The sequence below is a fragment of the Dasypus novemcinctus genome, chromosome 8 (assembly GCF_030445035.2).
Source record: "Dasypus novemcinctus isolate mDasNov1 chromosome 8, mDasNov1.1.hap2, whole genome shotgun sequence".
Classification (NCBI taxonomy): Eukaryota; Metazoa; Chordata; class Mammalia; order Cingulata; family Dasypodidae; genus Dasypus; species Dasypus novemcinctus.
Window position 1 is genome coordinate 58082426 of NC_080680.1, and position 23737 is coordinate 58106162.

Sequence of the window (23737 nt, forward strand, 5' to 3'; positions counted from 1 at the left end):
CAAGGATGGTATGGTCAACCACCACACCAGGGAACCAAGAGTATCTACAAATGTAAGCAGAAGAATCACATGCATCAGCCATGTGGGATCTAAGCTCCCTCTCGATTTAGAGGTGGATCGGACATCACCATCCCAGGGCCCACAGGATGGAGGAATAAAATATGGAGAGTGGGCCAATTGTTATTCTACTATAGAACTATTGTGACTCTAGCAATGGAAGATATCATATCATTGATGTGGAGACACAGCTGCTGAGGGCAGGGAGAGGGAAGAAGAGGACTGATGTGGGAGCATTTTTGGGACTTGGAGTTGTCCTGAATGATAATGCAGGGACAGATGCCGGACATTATATATCCTGCCATAACTCCTGAATGGACTAGGGGAGAGTGTAAACTACAATGTAAACTATAATCTGTACTGTGTAGCAGTGTTCCTAAATGTATTCACCAAATACAATGTGTGTGGGAAGCGGGTTGGGCTCAATGGATAGAGTGTCCACCTATCACATGGAAGGTCCAGGGTTCAAACCCAGGGCCTCCTGACCCATGTGATGAGTGGGCCCATGCATATTGCTGATGCGCGCAAGGAGTGCCATGGCACACAGGGGTGTCCCCTGCATAGGGGAGCCCCACATACAAGGATTGAGGCCTGTAAGGAGAACCAGCCTGCGTGAAAAGAGTGCAGCCTGCCCAGGAGTGGTGCCACATGCACGGAGAGCTGATGCAGCAAGATGAAGCAACAAAAAGAGACACAGGTGCCACTGACAAGAATACAAGCAGACACAGAAGAACACACAGTGAATGGACACAGAGCAGACAACTGGGCGGTGGGGAAGAGAAATACATTTTTTTAAAAAAGGTATTTATACAAATACAATGAATGTGTCATGATTGTTGTTGATGTGGGAGGAGTGGGGATGAGGTATATGGGAACCTCATATTTTTTAACGTAACATTTATTGTGATCTATGTATCTTTTTTTAAAAAGACAATCAAAAAAGAACATTTGCTGTAAAAAAAAACTAATTGAAAGAATTTCACATACAGAATTACATAAATGGGGAACCGTGTGGATTATAAAAATGCAATAAATCAGAGGTCACAAACTGGTGAGTCACAGACCAGTTGCCTGTGTGGCCTGAATAGTGTTTTTGAATAGTTTATGAATTAATTGCCAGTATTTTAAGATCAGATTTCACATTTTTAAAAAATCTACATATCTGGCTTGTTTTGAAAATTTGGAAGCTCTGGCAAACAAGGCCTGCATTCCAGCAGGGCAGATATTGCTGATGATCCCTTTAGATAGGCTGGTGCCCCCCAGTTTGCCCTAGTTTCCTCTTGAGGTGGTTCTAAATTTCATCACACTGAGCTGCTATTAACAATTTTTTAACAAATTTTGAGACCTCATATTTCCCTGTTTCTAGTTCCTAATTCCTAGTCTATTCCTTTTGTAAGTAGAGTTGGGAAATAAAGAACCAGATAGTGCTTCATGATCTTCTTGGTTTGTGCCACCACTAAGAGTTGCTGACACTAAATCTCATACTACCACCCCAACCCAGTGGTTGGTTCCAATATCCGCAAGTGGGAAATGTTAGTCCTACAAGGCTCACCCAGAATCACAGGGACTATACCCATCCTGGGACCTTGAAATCCAATTATTTTCTGGTATTGTTTGGTCCAAGTGCCAAGCCTAGCACCACCTTCTGCCAAATTTGCCACAGGGTCAGAAGTTGCCTTTGCTGTGGCTTCATCTCAAGAAGGGGTTGCTGCTAAGAGGCACAACTGCCACTTACTGCAGATGATGCTAGTGCTCACCACTAATCCTCTTCCCCACTGATGCCTGCAGTTTGCACCTCTCAACCTGTGCCCCCCACCCCCATGCTATACCTCACAGTGACAATAAACCACGTGCTATGCCTACTCTGGTCCTGTCCCTATCCACTGTTCTTTAGGAACCTTTGTGCTGTCCACCTTACCTCTCCTCCATACATAAGTTAGACAGTTCCTCTTTCACCTGAAGGGAGACCTCATTCTCTGGAGGGAGAGCTCCCCCTATCGAAGGATTAGTACCAAGTCTTAGTGCTCTTGGGAGGGCTATTAGGTTTTTATTAATCCAATTTATTTTTAATTAGAGAATTTGTACTTTCACAGAAAAAGTATGCATATAATACAGAGTACCCATATACCACATTATTATTAACACCTTGAAATTAGTGTGGTACATTTTTCACAATTGAGGAAACAGATTTTTATAATTGTATTATTAACTGTAGTCCATGGTTTATACTAGGGTTCATTGTTTGTGCTGTAAAGTCCTATAGGGTTTTTTAAAATTTCTATTCTAATAACATATTTACAATGTAAAACTTCCCCTTTTAACCACATTCAAATGTATAGTTCAGCACTGATAATTACCTTTAGAATGTTGTGCTAACATTACCACCATCCACTAGCAAAAGTTTTTCGTCACTCCAAATGGAAACTCTGTACAATTTAAGCATTGAAACCCCATTGCCTATCTCCACCCTGGCCCCTGGTAATTAATATTATAATGTATGACTCTATGAATTTTCTTATACTAATTATTTTATATCAGTGAGAGTATATAATACTTGTCCTTTAGTTTCTTTATTTCACTAAATATGGTATCTTCATGGTTCATCCACGTTGTTGCATGATTCAGGGATTCATTCCTTTTTATGGCTGAATAATATTCCATGGTGTGCGTGTGTGTGTGTGTGTATCCATTCATTGGCAGGTGGACACTTGGGTTACTTCCATCTTTTGGCAATTGTGAATAATGCCACTACAAACATCAGTTTGTATATATCTGTTGGTGATCCAGCTTTCAGTTTTCTTGGGTATATACTTAGAAGTGGGATTGCCAAGCCATATGGTAATTGTATACTTAGCTTTCTGAAAAACTGCCACTTACACAGTGGCTGCACTATTTTACATTCCCACAACAATGAATGAATGTTGCTGTTTCTTCATATTCTCTCCAACACTTGTAATTATTAGTTTTTTTAAATAGTAACCCTTCTATTGAATATGAATGGCATCTCACTGTGGTTTTGGTTTGCATTTCCCTAATAGCTACTGATGTTGAACATCATTTCATATGATTTTAGACCATTTTTATATCTTCTTTGAAGAAATATCTGTTCAAGTCTCTTGACAATTTTTTAATTGGATCGTTTATATTTTTGTTGTTAAATTGTAGGATTTCTATAAATATTCTGGGTATTAAACCTTTATTGGTAAAATAAAGCATGGATTTGAAATTTAGGCAATCCTGTATTGGAATAAAGAGAGAAAAGAAAAAAAAATCCCTTATTGGATATGTGGATTCCAAATATTTTCTTCTGTAGGTTGTCTTTTCACTTTCATGGTAAAGTCCTTTGATGTACACAGGTTTTAAATTTTGATCAAGCCTCATTTTTCTATTTTTTCTTTCATTGCTTATGCTTTGGGTCTAAATTCTAAGAAACTATTGCCTAACATAAGATCCTGAAGATGCTTCCCTATGTTTTCTTCTAGGAGTTTATATTTCTGGTTCTTATCTTTAGATCTTTGATCCATTTTGAGTTGATTTTTACATATGGTAGGAGATAAAGGTTCACCTTGATTCTTCCACATATGAATATCTGGTTTTCCAACACCATTTGACGAAGTGACTATTCCCAGCTGAGTGGATTTGGCCCTTTGTGAAAGATCAGTGGCCATAAATGGGAGGGTTGATTTTTGAACCCTCTATTCAATTCCATATGAAAAACAGTCTATAAGTCTGTTCTTGTGCCAGTACTATGCCGCTTTGCATACTTTGGCTTCGTAATAAGTTTTAAGATTGGGAAGTATGAGAATTCCAGCCTCATTCTTCTTTTTCAAGATGGGTTTATCTATTTGGGGTCCCCTGCCCTTCATTATGCATTTGATGATTGTTTTTCCCACTTCTGGAAAAAATGCTATTGGGAATTTTGATTGGGTTTGCTCTGAGTCTTTAAATCACTTTGGATAGAATTAAAAGTACTTATGAAGCTGGCTAATAAGATAGGGGATCAATGGATGGATCTGGAACCTGACAAGAAGTCCACGTGGACATCAATAACCCTCAAGATGGCTGCTGGAAGACCTACCCCAAGATTCTTCATTCAGAACAAAGACTTCCTCTGGAAGCCAGGAGAACCCCCAGACATTAACCAAGGACTTTTATCATTGGGCCCTCCTAGCAGATTGATGAGTGGGGTAATCAATCAAAACAGCGAACAGCTGGAACTCCTCCCCTGTCATTAGCAAAGGGGTGGAATAATTAATGGTTCAAAAAGCAGGCACATCCGGGTGCCGCTGACACAAGTGGACACAGAAGAACACACAGTGGATGGACACAGAAAGCAGACAATGGGGGGGGGGGGGCGGATAAATAAAAAATAAATCTTTAGGAAAAAAAAGGCAAGCACAAGGTCTGAACACTCTCTCGCCTTTGGACTCCTGTTCCTGCCCTCTGCACCCTGCTCTCGCTGTTTTTCCTCTGTCATGATGACCACTCAAGTAAAACCTGGGCATTTTATAATCTATAGTGGGGAATTGTAGTCTGTAAATCAGCCCGCTTTATCACTTTTCAGCCTTCCTTTCTACCTGGGACCCATGATCTGTCATTTTCTCCCATTTCTTGTCCCTTCCTATCTGAATAAATTAGTGGCCTAACTCACCCGATAAGTTCTTGAAATTCATTTTTGCAGCATAGTCCAGAACCTAGACAAAACCCAGTAACACTTAGTCTTCCAATACATGGACCCAGAAGGTCCTTCCATTTATTTATGTCTTCTTTGATTATTTTTATCAATGTTTTGTAGTTTTCAGTGTCTAAGTCCTTTATATCCTTGATTAGATTTATTTGTAGATATTTGATTCATTTAGTTGCTATTGTAAATGGATTTTTTCTTGTTTTCTTCTGATTGTTTATTCTAATGTATTGAAACACTGCTGATTTGGGGATGTTGATCTTGTACCCTGCCACATTGATGAATTCATGTATTACTTTTAGAAGTCTTGTTAATTTTTCAGGATTTTCTGTATAGGATTATGTCATCTGCACATAGGGAAAGTTTTACCTCTTCCTTTTCTATCTGGATGTCTTTTCTTTCTTTTGTTTAATTGCTCCAGTTAGAACAATGTTAAATAACAATGGTAAGAGTGGGCATTCATATCTTATTTCTGATCCTAGAGGTAAAGCTTTTAATCTTTCACCATTAAGTAGGATATTAGCTGTGGGCTTTTCATATATGCTCATTATCATGCTGAAGAAGTTTCTTTCTATTCCTACTGTTCTAAGTGTTTTTATCATGAAGGAGTGCTGGATTTCATCAAATGCCTTCTCTGCATCAGTTGAGCAGAACTTTGGTTTTTTCTTTTGTTCTGTTAATGTGGCATATTACATTAATTGGTTTTCTTACTTTGAACCATCCTTGTATACCAGTGATAAATCTGTTTAATTATGTTGTATAATTCTTTTAATGTGCTGTTGGACCTTGTTTCCTAGTATTTTGTTGAAGAGTTTTGCATCTCTGTTTGTAAGTGATATGGTTTGTAATGTTCTTTTCTTATGGTATCTTTATTAGGCTTTGGTGTCAGGGTGAACTTGGCCTCATAGACTGAGTTAGGATTTGCTCCCTCCTCTTCAACTTTTTGAAAGAGTTTGAGCAGAATTGGTGTTAATTCTTGGAATATTTGGTAAAATTCTTCTGTGAGGCTATCTGGTTCCAGGCTTTTCTTTGTTGGGAGGTTTTTGATGACCTTTCAATCTCTTTAATTGCTGTTGTTTAGTTGAGATCTTCTTGAATCAGTGTAGGTTGTTTGTGTTTCTAGAAATTTGTCCATTTCATCGAGGTTATCTCATTTGTTGATGTGCAGTTGTTCATAATACACTTTTTATTTCTGTGAGATCTGTAATAATGACTCTGCTTTAATTCCCTATTTTGATTATTTGCATATGCTCATTATATGTTTACCCAGTTAAATTTTATTGATCTTTTCAGAAAACCAACTTTTGGCTTTGTTCATTCTCTCTATTCTTTTTTTGTTCTCTATATCGTTTATCTCCACTCTGACCTTTGGTATTTCCTTCCTTCTGTTCACTTCTGATTTATTAGCTCCATTTTTTCTAGGTTTTCTGGTTTTGAGTTTAGGTGTCTGATTTGTGATCTTTCTTCTTCTTTTTTTTTTTTTTTTTTTTTTTTTTTTTTTTTTAAAGATTTATTTATTTATTTAATTTCCCCCCCTACCCTGGTTGTCTGTTCTTGGTGTCTATTTGCTGCGTCTTGTTTCTTTGTCCGCTTCTGTTGTCATCAGCGGGCACGGGAAGTGTGGGCGGCGCCATTCCTGGGCAGGCTGCTCTTTCTTTTCACGCTGGGCGGCTTTCCTCACGGGCGCACTCCTTGCGCGTGGGGCTCCCCCACGCGGGGGACACCCTTGCGTGGTGCGCGCGGGCTCCCCCACGCGGGGGATACCCTTGCGTGGCACGGCACTCCTTGCGCGCATCAGCACTGCGCATGGCCAGCTCCACACGGGTCAAGGAGGCCCGGGGCTTGAACCGCGGACCTCCCATATGGTAGACGGACGCCCTAACCACTGGGCCAAAGTCCGTTTCCCTCTTCTTTCTTAATGTTAGCATTCAGAGCTATATATTTCCTTCTCAGCACTGCTTTCACTGTATTTTTGCATATTGCATTCTCATTTTCATTTCCCTCAAGATATTTCCTAATTTCCTTTGTCATTTCATCCTTACTGATTCATTGTTTAATTTCCACATATTTGTGAATTTCAATTTCTCCCTCTGTTATTGATTTCTAGTTTCATTCCATTACGGTCGGATAAGATACATTGTATAATTTCAATATATTTTTTTTAATTTATTGAGACTTATTGTGACCTAACACATGGTCTATCCTGGAAAATCATCCATGTGCACTAGAGAAGAATGTGTATTCTGCTGCTGTTTGGTGAAGTTTTCTATATATGTTTGTTAGGTCTAGATGGTTTAGAGTATCATTCAAGTCTTCTATTTCCTTATTGATCTTCTGAGTATATGTTCTATCCATTATTATAAGTTGTGGATTGAAGTCTCCTACTATTAATGTGGAACCATATATTTGTCCTTTTAATTGTATCAATATTTGCTTTGTGTATTTTGGGGCTCTGTTGTTAGATGCATAAATAATTATAATTGTTATGCCTTCTTGTTTTATTGACACCTTTATCTGTGTATAATGACCTTCTTTTTCCTTTGTAGCAGCATTTAATTTAAAGTCTATTTTATCTGAAATTAGTTTAGCTACCCCAAATCTTTTTTGCTTACTACTTGCATGTTATAAATTTTTTCCATCCCTTCACTTTCAACCTCCTTATATCTTCGAATTTAAGATGAGTCTCTTGTAAACAGCATATATGTTTTTTAAATTCTTTATTTTTAAAGAAGCTTTGGATTACATAAATGTTACATAAAAAATATAAAGGATTCCCATATATATGCTTTTTATAAAACCCATTCTTCCAATCTCTGCCTTTTGACTGGAAAGTTTAATCCTTTTACATTTTTTTAAAGATAGTGTTTTTTATATATCTATTTATTCTCCCCTCATTGTTTGCACTGCTGTCTGCTTTCTGTGTCCATACACTGTGTGCTCTCTGTGTCTGTTCGTCTTCTCTTTAGGATACACTGGGAACCAAACCTGGGATCTCCCATGTGGGAAACTGGGGTTCAACCACTTGAGTCTCCTCAGCTCCTTGCTTTGTTATGTCTCTCACTGTCATTCCTCTTTGTGTCTCCTTGTTGTGTCATCTTGTTGTATCAGCTCACTGTGCCAGCTTGCTGTCTTACTCATCTTCTCCAGGAGGAACCAGGAACCAAACCTGTGATGTCCCATGTGGTAGGTGGGAGCTCGGTTGCTTGAGCCACATCTGCTTCCTATAATCCATTTACATTTAAAGTAATTTCTGATAATGTAGGGCTTTCTTGAGCCATTTTGCTGTTTTGTCTTTGTAAGTCTAATACATTTCTTTTTCCTCAATTCCTCTATTAATGCCTACTTTTCTATTTATTTGATTTTTTTATATTTTACCATTCTGCATGTCTTCTCATTTCTTTCTGAATATGTTTTTCATATATTTTCTTTGTGGTTACCACGGGGCTAAAATTTAACATTCTAAATCTATAACAGTCATAAATTATTTTATACCAAGTTAATTTCAATATCTTACATACACACTGATCCTATATCATTCTATCCCCCACATTTTTATACAAATGATATCTTTGTACATTGTATGCTCAAAGTCATAGATTTTTTTTATTACTTTTTATTCATTTGCATTTTAGCACCTTTAAGAAGAAGTGGAGTGGCATACCAAAAATACAATGCAATAATACTGATATTTATAATTATCTATGTGACTACCTTTACCAGAGCTCTTTATATTAATAACTTTATACCACTCTGATCCACTGTCTAGTGTCTTTTCCTTTCAGTCTCAAGAATTCCCTTTAGCATTGTTTATAGTGCAAGTCTAGTGGTAATAAACTATCTCAGCCTTTCTTTATCTGGGAAAGTCTTAATCTCACCCTCATTTTTGAAAGAAAGTCTTACCAGATGTAAAATTCTTTATTAGCAATTGTTTCCTTCAGCACTTTGCATATTTAATACTAGTGCCTTATAGCCTCCTTGGTTTCTGATGAGAAATTGGCAGTTATTTTTACTGGGATTCCTTTGTCCATAACTCAGTATTTTCTTCTTTTTTTTTTTTTTAAAGATTTATTTATTTATTTCCTCTGCCCCTCCCCCCACCATTGTCTGCTATCTTGTGTCCATTCGCTGTGTGTTCTTCTGTGTCAACTGTCCACTTGCATTCTCATCAGGCAGCATGGGAATCTCTTTTTTGTTGCGTCATCTTGCTGTGTCAGCTCTCCACGTGTGTGGCGCCACTCCTGAGCAGGCTGCACTTTTCATGCAGGGCGGCTCTCCTTGTGGGGCACAATCCTTGTGTGTGGGGCACCCCACACAGGGGACACCCCTGCATGGCACAACACTCCTTGCACGCAGCAGCACTGCGTGTGGGCCAGTTCACCACATGGGCCATGAGGCCCTGGGTTCGAACTCTGGACCTCCTATATGTTAGGCAGACGCTCTATTAGTTGAGCCACATCCACTTTCCAACTCAGTATTTTCTCTTGCAGCTCTTAGAACTCTCCTTGTCCTTGACATTGGACAGTTTGATTACTATGTGTCTGGACTTACTTGTCTGAGTTCATCCTGTTTGGAGTTTGCTGGGATTCTTAAGTGTGTATATTCATGTCTTTTGCTAAATTTAGGAAGTTTTCTGCCATTCTTCCTTTGAATATTTCTTCTGCCCCTTTTTAGCTTTCTTTTCCTTCTGGGACTTTCATAATATGTATATTGGTACACTTGATGGTTTCCTACAGGTCTCTTAGGCTCTGTTCACTTTTTTTTTTTTTAAGATTTATTTCTCTCCCCTTCCCCTCCTCCCCACCCCGGTTGTCTGTTCTCTGTGTCTATTTGCTGCATCTTCTTTGTCCACTTCTGTTGTTGTCAGCGGCATAGAAATCTGTGTTTCTTTTTATTACATCATCTTGTGTCAGCTCTCCATGTGGGTGGCGCCATTCTTGGGCAGGCTGCACTTTCTTTCACGCTGGGTGGCTCTCCTTGCAGGGCGCACTCCTTGCACATGGGGCTCCCTTTTGTGGGGACACCCCTGTGTGGCACGGCACTCCTTGTGTGCATCAGCACTGCACATGGGCCAGCTCCACACGGGCCAGGGAAACCCGGGGTTTGAACTGTGGTAAACGGACACCCGGAATGATGTGGGCTATGGGTGGAAGGCTCTTTGTCTCTTCAGAGATAACCTAAGCTGAAGGCTGTGGGTGTGGAATGGTAAGAGGCTGCAGTCCTGCCCTTAGGAACAATGGCAACAGGCTCCAGTCCCAGGAAACAGTTTAACAATGCAAGGGCTATAAACTTTAAGTATTTAGGGGAAATGCAAAAAGTAAATATGCTAAAAGCTTATCTAGAATATCTGGAGTCCATGCTAAAAGCTTACCTAAGATGTGGAAGATATATATGCTAATTGAAGCCTATTGAGAACTGAAACAAAGGCACCATTTGGCCTTTCCTCTCTGTATAAAAGACGTTTGAAAATCTTGTTCAGGGCTCGGGATTCAAACAGAAGTTCCCGAGTCCGGCCGGCCGTCAATAAACCATTTTTCCTTCTCAAAATCATTCCTGAGTCCTGGCCTCTCTATACTCAAATAATTGAACTTCTCTCAAATTCTACAACATAACCACTGGGCCAAGTCCACTTCCCTCTGTTCACTTTTTAATTTTTTTTATTTCTATACCTCAGCCTGAATTATTTTGATTGTCTTGTCTTTGAGAGTGCTTGTTCTTTCTTCTGCCACTTACAATGTGCTATTTAAACCCTCTAGGGAATTTTCATTTTAGTTTTGTTCTTCAATTCTAATATTTCTGTTTTGTTCCAATTTAGAATTTCACAAAGATTCCCATATTGTTCTTTCATTGTTTCCTTTAGTTCTTTCTCCATGTTTTCCTTTATCTCCTTGAGTATATCGAGTAATTTTTTTAAGCCTTTGTTAAATCCAAAGTCTGGACCTCTTCACTGATGGCTTTAGGAGTTATATCTAGTTCCGTTGGATGGTCCAATATTTCCTGTTCTTTGTATACCTTAAATTTTTTTTTGCAAATTGTACTTTTTAATATTTTAAAGTGTCAGCTCTGGGATTTATTCCCTGGGCTGTCTGTCTGTTCCTTATATTTCTATCAGATAGTGATATGACAAAAATTTTCTTGAATGCCAGAAGCTCATCAAAACAAACAAGCCAAAGTTAAAAGCACCTTTCACTGTCTTTTCTGTTAACTCTGCTTTGGCTGGCGGTCTCTTTTAGTTTTTTAGGCTGATCAAGCAAATACCATGAAATCATTTGGCTTAAACAGTGGTAATTTATTCACTCATGGTTTTGAGCCAGGAAAATGTACAAATCAAAGCATCAACAAGGTGATGTTTCTCCCCAAAGGCTTTGGCATTCTGGAGCTGGGCGCTGAAGATCCTTGTTTCCTATGTCACATGGCAAGGCACATGGCAGCATCTCCTGGTCTGAGTTCCATTTCAGCTTCTTGCTCCCTGTGGCTTTCTGTGTTTGAAATTTCATCCTCTAAAGGGTTCTAGGTAATAGGATTAAGACCCATCCTTAGCTGAGGTAGGACGTACCTTAAAACCTCATCAAAAGATCTTACAATGGGTTTTAACCCACGGGAATGGATTAGACCTAAGAACATGTTTTCCTGAGGTACTTACAACTTCACACCACCACAGCCTCCTTCAGAAATAATCCTCTTATCAAGAAGATTAGCCCTAGGCAATGTGAAGTGCAGGGTCTTTTTTATCTTATCTGAGCCTATGTGGAATTGCAAAACCTGCTTCTTTTCCTGAGCTTGTGCTTGCTAGTGACCTTAAGAATCCCCTCCTTTACTGTTTAGAGGAGCTCTAGTGATGCTCTACTCCCTTTGAAATAGACGTTCACCCTCTCCTGGGTGCTTTATGACACAATGTGGGTAGTCCTTTAGCCTAGGCCTCTTCTACCTATAGTTTTCTAACACTGTCCCAGCCTGTCTGAAAGTGGCTTCTCTGCCCTTGGACAAACTCTGGGAAGGCGAGCTTTAGCCTGAGTCATGTTTCCTAGCTCTGTCTCTCAGACTTCCACCCGGTAGATTATCACTGACATATGTACACCCAAGCATGTGCAGATGGGTCATCTCCTCCCTTTGGAACAGGGCCAGGAACCCACAATGGGAATGCAAACTCGTGCCAGGCTGAGGATGTGGAGTGAGTGGTAGAGGGGCCAGCAAGTGTGCCAGGAGCATCTTTTATGGCTTTTGAAATTTTGTTTCTTGATTCAGCACCTGCCCAATTAATGCAGCTCTTTAGCTGTTTTCTATAGTTTTGAGGAAGGTTACTATCTTGTAAGTTTCCTGTGCCACCTTTGCCCAAGGTGGGTTGGAATAATGGCTGCTCTCAGAACTGACCTCAGGGATCTGAAGCAGCTGATCAAAATCAGTGATCAGTGATCAGACCACAAACCCCCAGAGCATGGACGACTAGATCTTTATGTACCACCATGGCACCAGCAAGCTGCTCCAGGAGCCCAAGATACAGTCCCTAAATGCTGCCTGTCTTGAGGCTGAAGGATTATAGCACTGCAGGGAGGCTGAAATTCACCAGTATCTACTTCACTTTAGGAGCCTCTTCCTCCCAGTCCTCCCTGGACACTGTGCAGTGTTCTACTAGACTCCAAAGTTTCAAAATAATTGATTCAGACAGCTACTGCTGGCTCAGTAGTTATTTTAGTGGAGGGAACAATTCCTAGAGCTTCCTACTCCACCTCTTCCCTCAATCCTTGGCTATCAGTCTTTATGTTGCAAAAGAATCCAACTCAAACTAGCTTAAGGAAAAAAAGTTACTGGTATACATAATGAGAAAGAAATCTAGGGGAGTAGATAGCCTCAGCCACTTGACTTCGCCCCAAGTCACCTGACTTCTTTTTTTCCTCCATCATCTGTCTTTGCTTATTTAAATTCACAGCTCTATTTCTTTGGCAGACCTGAGACACATCCTTAGGTCCTGGGAATGGAGAGAGAGTGCTGTTACATCATTAAAATTCTAGAAGATTCTGATTGGTTCTATTTGAATCTATTGCTCAACTCTGGACCAATTACTGTGGCCACAGTGGGAAGGGTTTTATGATTGGCAGACCCAAGAAGACAAGGAATAGGGAAGGCCAGTCCTAAGAAACAGGACGCTAGGCAGAGAAAACCAAAAGAGTGTAATTAAAACAAGCAAACAAACACCAGGGTGATACAAAGCCAACCCAGTTTATTTCTTTTTATAGGTTTATTTTATTTATTTCTCCCCACCCCTTTGTTGTTTACACTTGCTGTGTCTCTTCCTTGTGTGCTTTGCCTTCCCTTTTTTTTTTTAGGAGGCACCGGGAACCAAAGCCAGGATCTCCCATGTGGGAGGGAGGTGCCTAATCCTTTGAGCCACATCCACTCCCTGCTTTGTTGGGTCTCTCATTGTGTTTTCCTCCTTCTGTCTCTGTTGTGGGAAAACAGTAAGGAACACGATTTGAAGTTGAAACATTTCCATAAAGCAGACAAAAAGTGTGGGCTTAGGAACACTGAACCTTGACTAGATGAAACACTGTCTAGTCAGCAACAAAAAATGTTTGCGTGAGGAGGCATTTGAACTTTGTATGACCTGTACCTTATTATCATAAATGTTGCACCTGTCCTTTATTATAGTAAATAACAAACAGCTGCTTATTAGTTCCTAAATAAATAGAATATGGAAAGTAGAGTTGAGGCTCTCAGTTTCAGAAGCTGTGAGTCCCTGGTCCCATCTTTATTTCCTCTCTTTTGTCTTTCTTTCTATCCTTTTATTTCTTCAGTTCTGCATCACCTTCCCTTCCTGCAAACCTATTGCTGAGCTGGTCTCAGCATGTCTCTTGTTGCATCATTTTGTTGAGTCAGCTTGCCATACCAGCCCATCATGTCAGCTTACTGTCTTGTTTGTCCTCTTTAGGAGGCACTGGGAACTGAACCTGTGACCTCCCATGCGGTAGTCAGGAGATCAATCGCTTGAGCCACATCCACTTCCCAACAACCTAGTTTAAAAATGGGCAATAGATCTGAACAGACATCTGCAAAGACATATAAATGGTCAAAAAGCTTATGAAAAGATATTCAGCATCATTAGTGAGTAGGGAAATGCAAATTAAAACTACAAGATACCATGTTTCATCCACTAGTATAGGTATAATAAAAGGTCATAAGATACACATAAAAAGTCATAATATACATATAACATGTGTTGGCCAAGATGTGGAGAAATTGGAAACTCATGAATGGCTGATAGAAACGTAAAAAGATGTAGCCAGTTTATAAAACAGTTTGGTTGCTTCTCAAATCTTAAACATAAAGTTACCAAATAACCCAGCTATTTCACTTCTAGGTATGTACCCAAAAGAAATGAAAATACACATCCACACAAAAACTTGTACATGAATGTTGATAGCAGCATTATTTATAATCGCCAAAAGGCAGAAACAACCAAATGTCCGTCAATAGATGAATAGATAAATAAAATGCGATATATCCATACAATGGAATGTTGTATGGTTATAAAAAGGAATGAAGTACTGACATATATTACAACATAAACTTTGGAAATATTATGCTATGAAAAGAAGCCTGTCACAAAAGACCCCATATTACATGACTCCATTAAAGCAATGTCCAGAATAGGTAAATCTGTAGACAGAAAGACAGTTACCTAGGGCTGGGGGAAATGGGGTGATTGGGCAGCGATAGACGGATACAGGGTTTCTATATGGGATGCTAAAAAATGTTCTCAAATTCATTTTGCAGATGGTTGCACAACTCTGTGAGTATGCGAAATGCCATTTAACTGTACACTTTAACTGGGTGAATTGTAGGGTATGTGAATTGTATCTCAAGAAAACCATGACCCAGCCTCCACCCTCCCCAATGTTAACAACAAAATCAGGCCCTTTATGTCTTGCTATGTTCGTCCTTTGGGGCCTCGTGAGACAGATGGCAAAAACTCCTTCTGAAGACTGAGTTCCAATCGTGCTTAAAACATTTGTGCGTGTGTACTTTCAATGCATAAATGTACATGTATATATACGTACACAGAAACTTGGGACCTATGGGTGAGTTCTGAACGAACCAGATGTGAAGGGGCTGGTTGCGTTCCTGTCCTCGCCCAGCCTTCGCACTCCTTGTCTCTCAGTGTCTGTGGCAGTGAGACAGCAGCGTAGCCTGCTAACCTTGGAGTCGAGGAAAAGTCCCAGAACCCACGAGAAAGCAACGGTGCTACCAGAGAAAGCAGTGAGCAGGACGAAGGGTTTAGCGAGGCCGAAGAGCCTCAGTTGCTACGCAACAGTCCAGGCAGCACCCGCACCCGCCGGGCCCCAGTGGGCGAAGAGCCACTCCCTCTGCTGCACCGCCCAGAGCCGAGAACAATGCGTTCATACAAGCGCAAGGGCCCGACCCGGGGGTTGCCGGGAAATGTAGTACTCGACGCCGGACGCGAGCCGCGCAGCCACTTGCCCACCGAGACTCTGCGCAACTACAAGTCCCATCACGCTCTGCGAGGTCCCGACTGCCCAGCTTTTGCAGCGAAGAGAGTGGGGCCAACATGGCTGAAGGCAGTCTGGGCGTCCCAACGTGTAGTGTGGGGGACGGCATGCAGAACCTGGTCCCCGGCAGCGGCGGCTGCAACTTTCCAGAGTACGAGCTCCCAGAACTAAACACACGTGCCTTCCACGTGGGCGCCTTCGGAGAGCTATGGCGTGGCCGGCTGCGCGGAGCCGGAGACTTGTCGCTGAAGGAGCCCCCGGCGCCGGCGCTGCCAGGGCGCCGAGGGGGCACAGATTCCGACCGGGAGGATGCCGCCGTGGCCCGGGAACTGGGTTGCAGCCTGGAGGCGGCGGCTGAGCTGAGAGCGGTGTGCGGGTGAGTGCGGGCCAAGGGCTTTTTCTTGTGTAGGGACCAGGTGGGATGCCGCCCTGCTGCTGCTCTCTGCCGGGATCCACCCCTGGGAAGGCCTATAGTTTATAACTCCGGGGAAGGAGGACCGACCTTTTAAAAGATTTCATCGGGCCGGATCCTTTATCTGTTAGACACACCCCGAGAAGCCCTGTGATCCCAGTGCACAATTTCTCCGAGTTAGGGTTAAGGAGCGAGAAAGCTGCTCGAAAAGATTAATTTTTTAAAAAGTGCTTGTTAATAAAGAAAAGCAATCAGGGTAAAATTGCCGTTGACAGTTTGACAATGGAGCAACCGGAGTAATGGTGAGACTGGAGGAGACTTAATCCGAGGAGTGTTAAAACCTTGATTAATTCTTGTCTCTTTTGGAGACCTCCCGGGTATGCCATTACGCAGTTAAAAGCAAAAAATGCCCTGTTAGAGGGTGAAAATACAAAAATAACTTTTGACGGCCTTTCACCATTTAACAGTATTGACGGCTTTCCATCAGCTATATGTCCTTTTCATTACAGAATATCAGCCCAAAAATCTTTGCTTTGTTCTAGTCTCTCTGAGCCTCCAATAGATTTTAACTGATTTCTTAGTTATTGAGGATGTATTTAGGACATAACCCTGATATGTATAAGCTACATGGTCGATCTTAAAGTGATTGTTTCTCATTTCTGGGTTTTTTTTTTTTTTTAGCCTTGATAAATTAAAATGCTTTGAGGAAGACGAGGATCCGGAAGTCATCCCGGAGGATACTGACCTGGTGACTTTGGGGTATGTAAGACTTGCTTTTGTAATACCCTTATTTTTTTATTTTTTTATTTTTTCATTTTCAACATTATGGTATGAAAAGGTGAAACTATAATATTTTTGTCATTCATATATCCATCCCTTAAATTCAAACATTTGGCCATAGTTGGTTTAGCTGTATGTGTCTGTGGTGTTTTTTCCTTTGCTGGACCATTCAGTAAGTTGCAGACTTCATGATACTTTACCCCCAAATACATCAGCATATAGCTCCTAAGAATATATTCTTCTGCATAATTACAATGGTTATTACACCTAAAAAATTATCAATAAGCACATATTCTCCAATATCCAGTCCATATTCAAATTTGAATTTGTTTTTCAGTGTGTTCAGAAAGGTACAGTTAATTTACTAGATAGATTTAGGGAGCAATCTAAACACTCTGACAGTACTTCTCAAACTATCTGTGGTAAAGGACCAGCTTTTGTTATTTTTTTTTTTTAATTTTCAATCTTTGACATATGTTTTTGTATAAAACAATAGAAATGCATTACTAGAAAAATGGAATTAAAAAAAGATAATATAGTGGAGCAGGTGTAACTTAGTGGTTTAGCATGTGCTTCGCATGCACAAGGTCCTGGGTTCAATCCCCAATACCTCCTGGAAAAAAAAAAAGACAATATAATTCCATCCTTTAAATTATTAGAATTCAACAAACATAAAATTACTGTCATTGTTATGAAAGTTTCTATATGCTTATTTTCTGTATAGTTTGCATAATAAACAGTTCATAGATCAATAACAGTCTGGCAACCACATTTGAGAAGCACTGTTTATTTGTTTGTTTTTTTTAAGTTAATAGATCACACAAAACATTACATTAAAAAACATAAGAGGTTCCCATATACCTCGCCCCACCCAACTCCTCCCACATCAACAATCTCTTTTATCATTGTGGCACATTCATTGCATTTGGTAAATACATTTTGGAGCACTGCTGCACCACATGGATAATAGTTTACATTGTAGTTTACACTCTCCCCCAGTATATTCAGTGGGTTATGGCAGGATATATATGAAAAGCACTGTTTTATGATAATATTACTATGGAAAAATTGTGTTTGTGGTAGTGAAATTTATAATTTCCAGTTTATAGCCCACTTATTTCAGACTACCTCAGCTAGTGTTATACCATCCTTGATCCTACCCTCTTTTTTTTCCACCTCAAATATTCAGGCAGTTATTTCAACTCTACCTTGTTTTCTTTTGTAATAACTGCTAAATCAGTTCCCCTTCCCTGCTAATATTTTTCTAGCAACTCTTGGAGAACTAGGAAAGCTCCTAAGATCATTCCTCAGTCTAGTCTTTTCTTCTTCTCGTTTATTGGTCACACTATCACCTGAGCATGCTCATTTGCTCAAAAATTATTGATGACTCTACATCTCCTCTATGGGAAAATGTCAAACTTCTTGGCCAGACATTCAGAACCTTCCATATATAGCCCAAATCTGCTTTCCAGATTAATTTTCAATCACTTCCCCTTTCAAATGGCTCATAATGCATGTGGCTCTTCCCCCATCTGAAACCTATTGCATCTTTTCAGACCCTAAGATTCCTTTCCAGATTGCCTCAGCCCACATCTCTTCCTTAGGGTATTGATGTACTTATTTTGTCTTCAACTCTTCTAACATTTCTAAAATCCCTGAGGGTTCATTGAGAATCCAAACTTTCTCATCTCCATATTGTCCTTAAGCCTACTCTGTAGCTTTGCTCCAGTTGGCACTCTCTAACTCTTGCTAATTAATTAGTTGGGTTTTTCTAAAATGCACATCTGGCTAAAATCCTGAATCCTTAAGTGACTCACAAAGCAGAATGGAACTTCTTGACTTTTTCAGCTTTATCTCTGCAGGGCTTCAGCCGTACTGCATTGTTTTTCATTCCCTAGAATGTACTCTCATTCTAGGCCTTTGCCCTGATCACTCACTCTTTATACCCCTGGCCTTGCTGACTTCTACTCATCCTTCTAGTCTTAACCAAGGACTAAAGACTGTTTAGGTACCCTCACTTGCATCAATATAGTACCCCATACTTACCTATTGAATTACTCATCATTTTATTATAATATACTTGTTTGATTTTCTATCTTCTGATTTAGACTTGAAAGATCCATAAGGAATATCTGTCACATTTACTTCTATATCCTTAGTTCCTAAAACTGTGGCACATATTAGAGAGTCAATAGATATTTGTAGAATGAATGAAAATTTCAGAAACCTGAGGAAGTGATTAATTTTAGAGATTGACTAAAAAAAGATTGATTATAATTAAAATGAAACAGTCCTTTCTGCTGTAGTTAATAACATGCCAATTGCCAATTGACTTATTAAGTCATGTCAAGTAGTAGTGTTAAGACTACTTAACACACTTTGCTTTTCATGGCTGCTTTCCTCTATTAGGTCAGCTGGATCTTCTTGGTTATCTTCTAGTCCCTCCACATATAACTCTATGTGTAGACTTATATTTAATCTAGTGTAAGAGGAGTTAGTATGGCATTTCTCAACTGGGATTGTTTTGATGTACTTTGCAGGTATATTTAAAATATGACCAATAATAATCTTAAGGGTCCACAAATAAACCTGTGCAAAAGCTGAAATCGATATTTCTGTGCTATCTCTAAACCTTTCTTTCCCCAACCAATAACTTAAAAATATAATAAAGACAATCTAAGCACATGAGCCCTTTATTATGGCATAGAATAAATAAATTTCTAGCACTTTCTCTTCCTTTGCAGGTAAGGGGGAAAAATGGGGCTGTTGGTAGAGGTTAGTTATTCTTTGATGATCTGCTCTCCTTAATCCATAGCAAGCTAAATAATTTAGCTTCAACACTTTTCAGATTTTTGCTATGTAAAGAGATTTTTATTCCTAGGAATAGGAGAGATAATTGTTTCTACATGGGTATTACCAAAACTTACCATTCATTCCAAAAGCTTTAGCATTTGTTAAACTAGCCATTTCAGTTGGATTATTTTGCCCATTCCTCTCACTTCTGTGGTCATGACAGCACTGCTTAGTGGGCCAGTATGTACCAGATATTGAAAGGGAATAGAAGAGGGGGATGGGGTATGGGGTTAGTGTCATACAAGAAAGAGAACTGCAAAATTAGAGGATTCACAGTTCTTTCCCCACCACCAAAACAAACAATTTTTAAAAACCCTCTAATATACCTGTACTTTGCCAAACTGACAGAAAAGAGCATCACTAAACTAGGAATCTTGTGATGCCTCCCCATCACGAAAATGAACAAAAGGAAATGAAATCCAAAGAGAAATTATTGCAGAAATTGGGAAACAATTGTTTATATAAATCAACTGAGGAATTATCCCCTTCCAGTGGAAAATAACCAGAATACAAGAAAACTGTAAATCTACACTCCAAACAGAATTGAATATACTCATACAAGCATTTGAGGATATGAAAAACCATCTTTAATCAGAAATATAAAAACTAAGACTGGAAATGATGTAAAGAGGAAGAAATGAACAAAGAATTGATGTAGCTCAGGAAAGAAATGGAAGAAAAAGACAAAATTATTACGTAAATGAATAAATTACATGATACCCAAGAGGGAATAAGACTCAAATGAAAATTTAATGAGGCATTGAAGAAAAGCATGAAAACAACCAAGAGAATGAAAATGACATAAAAAAAAAAAAAAAAAAAGAAAATGACATAAAGGAAAAAGTAAGCTGAGTCAGAGAAAGTAGAAGTGGAAGACAAAAGCAAAAGAATTTTAGACTAGCATCAGACTTTGCAAAGCTGACCTATATAGTAAATTAACAATGGAGCAGTATTTTTAAAAAACTCAGTGAAAGTATGAAGCAAGGATTTTATGTCCAGCCAAGCTTTCCTTCATATATCAAGGCTATAGGGAAAAAAGAAAAAAGTTTTCAATATACAAGAACCTGGGTAATTCTGCACCCCCTGGCCATTTCTGAGAAATATACTAGAGGATGAACTTTATCCAAGCAAATGACTACTGGGAAAATATCAGCAAAAAGACAAATAATGTGAGGAAGAGGGAGGATGACTCATGTACAGCTATTGTATATTGTAACAAAGTAGAATATTGCAACTAAAAAATTAGAAGAAGGAAAGAGAAGAAAGGATAATATGAGGGCAAAAGGTGGATTTTAAAGAATTCTGGGGGGAAAAACAATGGACAAACGAGATAGTAAAGGGTTAAATAAATGGGTATTGAAGGGTACAAAAATAACGAGTAGAACAAAATACAGATACCACCATCTTCCAATTTAAAATGATTAAATGAGCAAATAGTACACATCTTATAAAACAGCAAACAAAATACATGTAATTGTAAAATTTTGTGATAGCGTTCAGACCAATTAAATCAGTCTTAACAATAACCTAGTAAAGGGGTTTTCAGGTTTGGCTTACGAAATAAAACTTGCTGAGACAAAGAGATATCTAAAACAAAGTGCTTCAGAGAGACTAAAAATAAATGGAAACAAAAAGAGACCAGGGGTAACAATCCTGATATCAGATAAAATAAAATTCAAGCCTCAATGCATTAAATGTGAGAAAGGACACTTTTTAATGCCAGAGGCCACAAATCACAATTAAGTTGCAATTCATATGAATATATATTCACCAAGTAATACAGCTACCAACTTTATGAAACAAAACTATAAGAAATGCAAATAAACTCGATAGAAGCACACTAACAATAGGACACTTTAATATATCAGTCTCAGTACAAGACATATTAAATGGATAAAAAGTGAGGAAATAGAAGCTCTAAGCAACAAAATCAAAAGTATACACTGATAATAGATACTATTTTATTATTCATAAAAATTGATAATGTGTTAGGTCACAAAGGAATCATCAGTAATTTCCATAAAATGAAATATTACAAACAATGCTGATGTGATAACACTAGAATTTATTAACAAAAATCAAAATCAGAAAGGCTTTTCCATCAGGAAAATTTTTAAACTTATTATATAAGCCCTGGGCAAAAAGAACAATTCAAACAAATTACAAAATTTTAAAGAAAACAGTGGCATTGAAAACACTATATTTTGGAACCTAAGGGATGCATTTAAAGCAGTGATCGAGGAAAATTCATTGCACTAAACACCTATTAATAAAAATGAAAGAATAAATGTAAATAGATTCTCATCTCAAAAATTAGAAAAAGAACAAAGTAAACCAAAAGAAAATATAAGGAGGGAAGTAATCATATTATGAAGAATGAAATAGAATAGCTAACTTAATTAAGAAGAAATGGAAGTGAAAGCACAAACAGGCAAAATAAGGCAGAAGTAACCATTGAAACAAAATTTTTAAACCATAAAAGACTATTTTGCAGCACTTTATTCCAGAGCTTGGCAAAGTACAGTATAGTCTGGCCCCCTGTTTTATAAATAAAGTTTATTGGGACAGAGCCACACCCATTTGTTTACATATTATCTAAGACTGCTTTTGTTCTACAATAGCAAAGTTGAGTAGTTGTGATTGAGACTATATGGCCCACACACTAAAATATTAACTATCTGGCTCTTGAAGAAAAAGCTTGCTGAGCCCTGCTTTATACAAATAAATTAGAAAACCTAGATAAATTGTCATTTTCTACAGAAGTGCAGATTACCAAAATTGACCCCTTTAAAGTGAGAAAGCTGAAATTGACCAGTTTTCATTGGAAACCAGAAAGTTATTAAGGATTTATTCCAAAATTTTAAAAAAGCCCCAGGCCCAGCTACTTTGACAGGGGAATTCTACCAAACACTTAAGACCAAATAGTCTCAATTATCTAAGGCATTGAAAAGGGGAAAAAACCCTTACTATGAAACAAATGCAACACTGATATATAAACTAGATAAAGAAGGTACAAAGAAAGAAAATTTGATACTAATATCACCCAAAACTCACAAAATAATAGCCAACAGGATCCACCACATTAAGAAAATATACACATTGACCAAAACAGATTTATTCCAGGAATGCAAGATTGGTTCAATATAAGGACATCAATTAATATCTTATATCATATTAATAAATCTAAGGAGAAATAATTTGATTCCAGCAACACGAAGAAAGCCTTTGGGAAAATTCAATATTAATGATAAAAACACTCAAGAAAATAGAAATTGAGGAACACTGTTTCAATATGAAATACATATGTTAGTCTTAAAGCTAATTATCTTATTTAGTAGAGAAACAGTTTGGAACAAGGCAAGGAATCCCACTGTTTCCACTACTATGCAGCACTGTACAAGAGGTATTAACCATTCCATTTGAAGTCAATTAGAGGCTTAAAATTAGGAGAAATAAATGCTATCTCTGTTTGCAGATTATATGAAAGTATGTTGTCCGGAATATCTCAAATCATTGCTAAAACTAACTCAGACATTAAGAATTTAGTGTAGCAAGATATAATATTTATATATAAAAATCATATATATGCAAACTTTCTTTAATTAGAGGACATAATGTTAGAGAAAGTCTCATTTATAATAGCCACAAAGCATACTTAGGAATAAATTTAATAAAAAATGGGCAACACATGAGAAGAAAAATTAAAACACTCCTGAAAGATATACTGAAGAAGACTTAAACAAATCAGAACACATCCCTATTCTTGGACAGGGATACTTAATATTTTAATAATGTCACTTCTACTAAAAGCAATCTATAAATCTGATGTTCTCCCAATTAAAATACCAACAAGGAAAAACAAGCATACAAGAATAGCTAGGAAAGGTATGTCTATTGAGGGGTACTACCTTTGCCAGGAAATAAACTGTACAGAGTTGTCACCCATCAGAATAGCACACACACACAAAATTTTTTTTTTGGTACCCGGCCAGGAATTGAACCCATTGCTGATAGGAATCAAATTGGTACAGCCCTACTATAGGGAAATTTGGCAGTACCTAATGGAATTACATATACACTTAACTTTTGACCCAGCAATTCTCTATCTATCAACCTATACTGAAAATACACCTCCAACAATGCAACAGTACATATGTACAAGGCTATTCTTTGCAGCATTGTCTGTAATTGTGAAATACTTGAAATACCTTAATGCTTATATGTATATATGAGAGCATTGAACAAACTATAGGACTTCTGCACAGTGGAGTACTATGAGCTATAATAAAGAATGAGGAGGAATGAAGTTAGAATGTGATTTCCAGGATATACTGTTAAGAAAGCAATGCCCAGAAGCTTACCTATAGTGTACTACTCCTCAAGTTAAAAGGAGGCTGGGCCATTTATCAATTTATTGGCTCACATCTACAAATTCACCTTTTTTGCCCT

The 23737-nt window shown here is 38.5% G+C and overlaps 1 protein-coding gene across 1 annotated transcript in view; it reads left to right on the forward strand.

Moving 5' to 3' along the window:
* Nucleotides 1–15246: 15246 nt before the first annotated feature.
* Nucleotides 15247–23737, forward strand: part of SNAPC3 (small nuclear RNA activating complex polypeptide 3) — a 53941-nt gene continuing 45450 nt past the window's right edge. The window contains exons 1-2 of the mRNA XM_071216742.1: nt 15247–15619; nt 16337–16414. Of these exons, the coding sequence (XP_071072843.1) occupies nt 15303–15619; nt 16337–16414 (395 nt within the window). The 5' untranslated portion in view covers nt 15247–15302. The remainder of the gene's footprint in view (nt 15620–16336; nt 16415–23737) is intronic.